We start from the raw sequence: 7,467 nt of genomic DNA, 5'->3' as shown, positions 1-7,467 counted from the left end.
ATTAAAGTTCTGGAAATAAAAAAGGAACACAACACAGAAAGGAAGTGGGACAAGAAAACTGTGGGTTGAGATACTTTTTTTTTTTTTTTTTCAAATTTAAGCTTTAAAGCAGAACTGAGCAGGGTAGTATATTCCAAAGCCTAAAACCAGTATGCATGTCTTTTCTTTTATATATACACTACAGTCACAATAATCCATAGAAAAGATCAAACTATTTTCTCTACTTGATTTGCATTCAGTTCAACTTGTGCACAGTTTTAAGAGAGCACAAAACAGTAAATGCACACCACACCATAAAATGAAACTTGTACTTTGGTTGTCTATAAAGTGTTTTAGTTCACCAACTTAAGCAAGACTGCTTTCAGCTTAAACAAGGTTTCATATTCGTGTAGTCAGTGCTTCCCAAGGTAGTCTACTGCGACAAGCACTGGGGGCTCAAAGTGTCAGGTGTGCATAACTGCAAGCATCAGAAAAGATTAAAGGAAACACCCAACACCCTTCTCATATAAAGATATGGACCTTGCCTTTCTTTCTAACCACACTGCAAGGACTGCATTCGCTTGTGATATCCACATCTTGCTGGTACACATACATACTGTTCTTTCGCCCACTGGAACTGCTGGTATCTGCTGCAGAACTCACTAAAGAAAAGAATTAACATAAGGCTACAGACCTTTTAATGAAAATGAGCAAATCACTGCTTTCATTTTTCACAAACAGTGCAATAAAGTACCATGCTTACGACTATCATTTTGGACCAAATGATAAAGGAGCAAAGAAAGAAATGTTGGATTTCTGAAACTCTGTCAAATTCCACACGAGCAATGCAGAGAGGTGAAAGCCAAATGCAACACCGTTAACAGTGATTTTAAAAATGTACTGTAACATTAGACCAGACTATACAGCACAGAATTACTAAAAATTATGCATTCGTAAAGGTGCACTGAAAAATAATACAGATTTGCAAATTTTATTTAAAAATGGAAGGGTATATACTTTGCAGGCAGTACTTTCATGTAAGTACATTTTTCAGACTGTGCAGTTTACCCTACTGAATGGTCTGGAAAAATTTTTGAAAGCAGTCCAGGTAAGTCAAAAAATTCTTAATTTTAGATGTTCTGACTTCCAAGATGGCTGTACACTGATCAACAGCATAACTTCAGCTCTCCCAGTGTGAAATCAGAAACTGAGAAAAAGAACTGCCATTGAAAATGTTTTTGGTAAAATTAATTTACTGTCTGGTAAATACATTGCCTGGATGCCCGCAAAGAATACATTTTTAAAACCTCAAACAAAATCAACCAAAAAAGGTTGCGAGAAAACACTGTCTGGGAAGGATTCTGCAGCTGTTCAGCTTCATATACAAGCCTTGTGTTTGCTCAAAGCTGCTCTTCGCACAGTGGTAGTTACTGGTGCTTTGTATACACACAATCACTAGAAGTTGAAACTTCCCTATTAAAAAAAAAATAATAAAAAAAAAAAAAAAAAAAAAAAAACCACACCATACCTCAGAACTTTACCTCAGTCCCATGTTACTCACAGGGCAACTAGTTTGCGTGGTGAGCAGCATTTAGTTAGGATTACTTATGTCTACCTTAACTTACTACAGCACCCAGGACTAATGTTGCTCCACAAGCACACATACAAGACAATTCCCACACCACCATACAAAGCTACATCTCAAGGTGTCTCAACTACCAAGCCCATAAAGCAAAACACTCCACAACCCAATACTCTGGTCATAGCAGACTCCAGTGTGAGACATACTGATGTACCTCTAACCAGAATGGATAAAGGATAAAATTACAGTTAGTTGCCAGGATCTACCAAATCAAGCAAGCACTCAGGTCACTTACTCAAGTACCAGTATGACTCAGTCAAAGTCCATGTGGGCATGAATGACCTCGACATACCTCCTTGGACTACATGAAGAGAGAGACGCAACTGAGCTCTCAGAATATGTGTCAAAGGCAAGTAATAAGCCTAGCATTGAGCAGCATTCTAGCTTCTCCAAGTATAATGCCACAATACCATCATTCAATGATTAACTTAACAATTGCCTTATCTATTGGTGTCATTACAAAGGGATCCAATACTTGTCAGTCTGGGAGGACATGGTTGATAGGCCAAGCTGCTTTGGCAGGGATAGTCTTCACCTGTCACCTATAGGCTTTTGGATACTGGCCAAAACATTATCCAGCCCTATAGTGCCTGTCTTAGGTACTGCCAAACACACAAACCTTCCAATATAACAAAAGTTACTCAGGACAAGCTAAAGGTGTTACTGCTCAGTGCTAGGAGTCTCAAAAAGAAACTGTTCTCCCTGGAAGTTCTCCACAACCCAGGGAATGCTGACGTTTGTGCAGTTACTGAAACATGGTTCAAACCAACAGAATGCATTCCAGAAGTGCATGGCTATAGCACCTTTCATATGTTTGACCATCCACTGAACAAGAAAGAGCAAAAGGAGGAGGTGTACATAACCTACATAAAGGATAAGTACACCTCACAGCTAGTTAAACAAAATGACATGTTTGGGCTACTCCACGTCCAACTAACCACCGGAAAAAAGAAGTTATGCACTCACCACAACATTCCATGTTGGTAGTCCATCTCACCCTTCATTTTTACATATGGGTTCGGAGTCAATCCTCAGCTGATTTACAAGCTCGAAGAGTTCTGGCTGGCTCGTGGCTAAGCAGGTATCCCATAGTGCATCAGTACAAACCCCAGATCTTGTCTGCTGCTCACTAGAAGAAAACACCCATAACAGACAAACCAATACTGCAGGGTCGCCAACCAAAGATAACCAAATTATTATTATCTCCAGATCTTCCAGGATGGGGACAGGAAGGCGGGTTGGTAAAAAATAAGGGTGAGATGGACTACTGGAATGTTATGGTACGCAGATAACTTCTTTATGTTGTGTAATCCAATCTCACCTTCATTTTTACATATGGTACAGCGTCTCTAGCGCCTTATTCTTTGGTGGCTCACTAGAAAATACTCCTAAGCACCGTGGAGCCAAAGGATGCTCTACACCTGGAAGCTAAATCCAATTTGTAATGTGTAATAAAAAGTGTGAGGGGTAGACCACATAGTTGCTGCACAAATATTATCAAGTGGGACCCTAGCATGAAAAGCTGCAGAGGCAGACAGCGACCTGCTACAATGAGCCTTGATCCTGCAGGGTAAAGGTCTGCCCTCCGAACTGTAGATAAAGACTATGCAACTGGAAATCCAGTTAGATAGTGTAATTTTAGAAACTGGTAAGCCCAATCTGGAGTCAGAAAAGGAAATGAATAGTTGATCTGATTTCCTAAATTCCTTGGTCCGCTGTAAATAAAAACATAGTTGTCTATGAATGTCCAGAAAACAGTATTCAGCTGCATTACAGTGATTAGGGAAGAAAAAGTACAGTTTTGTACCTACCATAAATGTAGATGTCCGAACTGGATAGCATCTGCAGTCATAACAAGTGGGTTGTCCTGTCGTCAGGCAGCCCTGCAGTCGGCCGGATTCCAAAGTCCGGGTCCGGCTTCGGCTGATGTCACACTCCACCCGACGTCATCTCTGTTGGTCTTCGGGTATAAAAGCATCAGCCGACGCCATTTTCCTCAGTGTTTCTTGCCCCAGATGCCAGTAGCCCTCTTGCAGGCTAAAATTTGGATAGATGCCAATGTTTCCAAATAGATAGAGGTAAACACAACAATAAGCATATATGTACATATATACAAACAAATACACCATAAAAGACTCCCCCCCAACAGCTAGCTATTAGGAGGGTAAACACCCTGGAGTACCACAGAGGGGAAGGAGGGAGGGTAATCCTGACTGCAGATGCTATCCAGTTCGGACATCTACATTTATGGTAGGTACAAAACTGTACTATGTCCTTCATGGATGCATCTGCAGTCATAACAAGTGGGTAGAATACCATAGCCAACTAGGGGAGGAGGATAAAAGTAGATTATGGTGTGTTTAGGATCCCTTGCAGTACAGCAGTGGCAAACCCTGCTCGGGATCTGGAATATAGAGGCAAATTATAATGCTTGGCAAATGTATGCACGGAGGTCCAAGTAGCCGCCTCAATAATGTCTTTGGTTGCCACTCCTCGTAAGAAGGCTGTGGTAGTGGCTGTTGCCCTTGTAGAATGAGGTCTTATATTCTGTGGAATTGGTTTTCCATGGAAGGAGTAACAGTATCGTATGCAATTTCCTATCCATTTGGAGATTGTCTGTTTGGAAATAGCTTTTCCTTCCCTTCCTGTTGCATAGGCTACAAAAAGTTGGTCAGTCTTTCTGCTATTTTTGTTCTGTCCAAGTAGTAGCGTAGCTGTCTATGTACATCCAAGGTATGCAGTATTCTTTCCCTCTGTTTTGTGGGTTGGGAAAGAAGGTAGGTAGGTGGATTGCCTGGTTTAAAGATACTCTGGATACCACCTTGGGCATAAATGTAGGATTAGTTCTCATGGACACTCTATCTTGGTGGAAGATTAGGAAGGGTTGCACTGCCATTAAGGCCTGTAGTTCTGAAACCCTCCTTGCTGAAGTAATTGCCAGTAGGAAAGCAGTTTTCCATGACAGGTGTTGTAGGTCTGCTGTTGCTGCTGGTTCAAAGGGTGATAGTGTCAACTTTTCTAGCACAAAGTTTAAATCCCAGGCTGGTAATGGTGGTTTCCTTGGAGGTTTTACATTCTTGATTCCTCTGAGGAACTGCCTGAGCAAAGGGTGCGAAAACAGGTGGATCAAAGCTGTATTCTGCTGAAATAGCTGATGCATGTATCTTGATGGAGGAGTAGGACAGGCCTGAATGAAGAAGTTCGCCAGATACTCCAGAATGTTAGGCATATCTATGTTTGACACATCTTTTCCTCTTTCGGTACTCCAAATGACAAACCTTTTCCATTTTCCAGCATAGTTCCTTCTTGTTGAAGGTCTGCGTGCTTCAAGAATAATGTCTTTAACTCTTTGGGAAAGTTCTGGATTAGCTGCTGCTATGTGATGTTCCATGCAGTCAGTTGCAGCATTTTAGGTTTGGATGTATGATGCTGTAGTTGTTCTGAGTTAACATCAAAGGCATCAGGGTATTGGCCACATATTGTTCGAGACATGCGCTTCAGTAGTGGGTACCAGTGTTGTCTTGGCCAGTTTGGGGCTATCAGGATTATCCTTGGACGTTCTTCCTTGATTTTTAGTAGTACCTTGTGTATCAAAGGAAGAGGTGGGAATGCATATGCTGTTAGGCCTTTCCAGTTGAAGGAGAGTGAGTCCACTTTCCATGCTAGTGGGTGGAATGTCCTTGTGCAGAATTTTTGAGCTGGTGATTGAGAGGTGATGCGAATAGGTCTATCTGTGGCATTCCCATTTCTTTGAGATGGTCTTGAAGATGTCCGGGTGCAGCTTCCATTCGTGGGCATCCGAGTGGTTCTGCTTAATATGTCTGCTAGAGTATTGTCTTTCCCGGTACAAACATTGCCTGTAACTGAATGTTGTAGCTGAGTGCCAGGGTCCACAGCTCCAAGGTCATTCTGCATAGGGGGTATGAATGAGTGCCTCCTTGTTTGTTGATGTACCACATGACTGTGGTGTTGTCTGTCCTTATCATCAACTGGCCCTCTTTGAGGAATGGTTTGAACTTTTGGATTGCCAGTTTTACTGCCAGCATTTCTTTTAGATTGATGTGCAGGTGAAGTTGATCCTGTGTCCACAATCCATGCACGCATTTGTCCAGCATGTGGGCCCCCCATCCTAGGTCTGAAGCGTCTGTTGTGATGGTCTGGCTTGGTTGACATCTGCGAAAGGGTAGGCCTGGGTTTGACTGGCATGCCTGAGCCCACCATAGGAACTCCTGTTTTAAGCATGGAATTAGTGGGATTTCTGTTTCTAGACTGTGTCTGTGTTGGGACCATAAATTCTTTAGGTACCACTGTAGTTTCCTCATATGTAGTCTGGCAAATGGGACCAAGATTATGCATGATGCCATGAAGCCCAAGGCCTGCAGAAATTTTCTTGCTGTTAACTCGTTCAGTTTTGTTAGTGCCAAGAAGTAAAGAGGAAGTTCGTTCTGTTTTTCTCTAGTCAGGAATGCCATTTGTTGTACTGTGTCGAATTCACCGCCCAAGAGCGTCCTTGTTTGGGATGGTATCAGCCTTGACTTTTGTAAATTGACTGTGTATCCCAGTCCTTGTAGCAAGTAAATGACCCTTTGTAAATCTGTTGTCAGCTTGCTTTTGTTGTCCCCTTGTAGTAGGCAGTCGTCCAGGTATGGGTAAATCTGAATTCCCTGTAGTCTGCAATGGCGATTACTGATGCCAGGCATTTTGTGAATACTCTGGGCAGTAGATAAGCCAAAGGGCAATGCTGAGAATTGATAGTGCTCTGATCCTGCAAGAAATCTGAGGTATCTTCTGCAGATTGGTCGAATGGGGACGTGCAGGTATGCCTCCTTGAGATCTAGAGTTACCAGCCAAGACTCCTTGCCCAGCATGGGAAGAAGTTGCTGTAGGGTCAGCATTTTGAATTTTGGGACAATGATGTATGTATTTAAGGTGGACAGGTCGAGAATTGGTCTCCAACTTTTTCCTTTCTTGGAACTAGGAATAGTCTGGAATAGAACCCTTTCCTTGTTCTGCTGTTGGCACTCTTTCCACAGCTCTCATGTTTGCTAACTCCATTATCTGGCGTAGAGCCTCTGTTCTTTGATTTGGAGGTAGATTTGGCATTCCTCTTTTGACTGGTAAAGTGTGGAAGTGAAACCGGTAACCTTGATCTATGGTTTGTAAAATCCACTTGTCTTTTGTTATGTAGTGCCAGTTCTTTGAAAATAAGGTTAACTTTCCGCCTAGAGGAGCTGCTATTTGTTCCCTGGTAGGCGGAGTTAGGATTAAGTCACTGTGGTTGTGCTGATGTAGTGGCAGTGGCTGCGTCTGTGCCTCTGTTGTTACCTTGCCACTGTCGTCCTCTGTAGGCACCTCCTCTGGATTGGTTTCTGCCTCTGGAACGCCTATTCCTGCCCCTTTGAAATTTTGTGGAGTCAGGAAAGGACCAATTTTTGGCAGGCCAGTTCCTGCTAAACCTTGGGGGTTGAACCTGCAAGAAATCTTTTAACAGTTTGAACAGATTTTGCCTTTTCTTCCATTTTCTTCATAACCTGCTGGGCAGGTGTACCAAACAAACTTGTCTTGTCCATAGGAGCATCTAGCAACTTAGCTTTAACATGATCCGGTAAAGCTTGTTCCTTTAGCCATGCATGCCTTCTTATCACTGTGCCTGTCATGGCTGATCTAAATGAAGCCTCCAGTGCATCATAGCCACATTTTAAGGAATGGTTGCTAAACTGTTGTATGTTATTTACCATCTCTAATACATATTTCTTATCAAGAGATTCATCAGTGGTTAGTTTTTAGTTAACTGATCAAGCATAAACTCTTGGTATTGTATCATGTGAAACTGACAGTTTAAAGCT

At 42.3% G+C, this 7,467-nt stretch overlaps 1 protein-coding gene across 1 annotated transcript in view; it reads right to left on the bottom strand.

Moving 5' to 3' along the window:
- Nucleotides 1-7,467, bottom strand: part of MAP3K21 (mitogen-activated protein kinase kinase kinase 21) — a gene marked incomplete in the record, with an annotated part of 557,669 nt that overhangs the window by 251,018 nt on the left and 299,184 nt on the right. Inside the window, 1 exon segment of the mRNA XM_044076148.1 lies at nt 525-641. Within this exon segment, the coding sequence (XP_043932083.1) occupies nt 525-641 (117 nt within the window).

This window comes from Protopterus annectens, chromosome 1.part1 (genome assembly GCF_019279795.1).
Source record: "Protopterus annectens isolate FY-2018-M chromosome 1.part1, PAN1.0, whole genome shotgun sequence".
Taxonomy (NCBI): domain Eukaryota; kingdom Metazoa; phylum Chordata; order Ceratodontiformes; family Protopteridae; genus Protopterus; species Protopterus annectens.
This window is presented reverse-complemented; position numbering and strand designations above follow the sequence as displayed.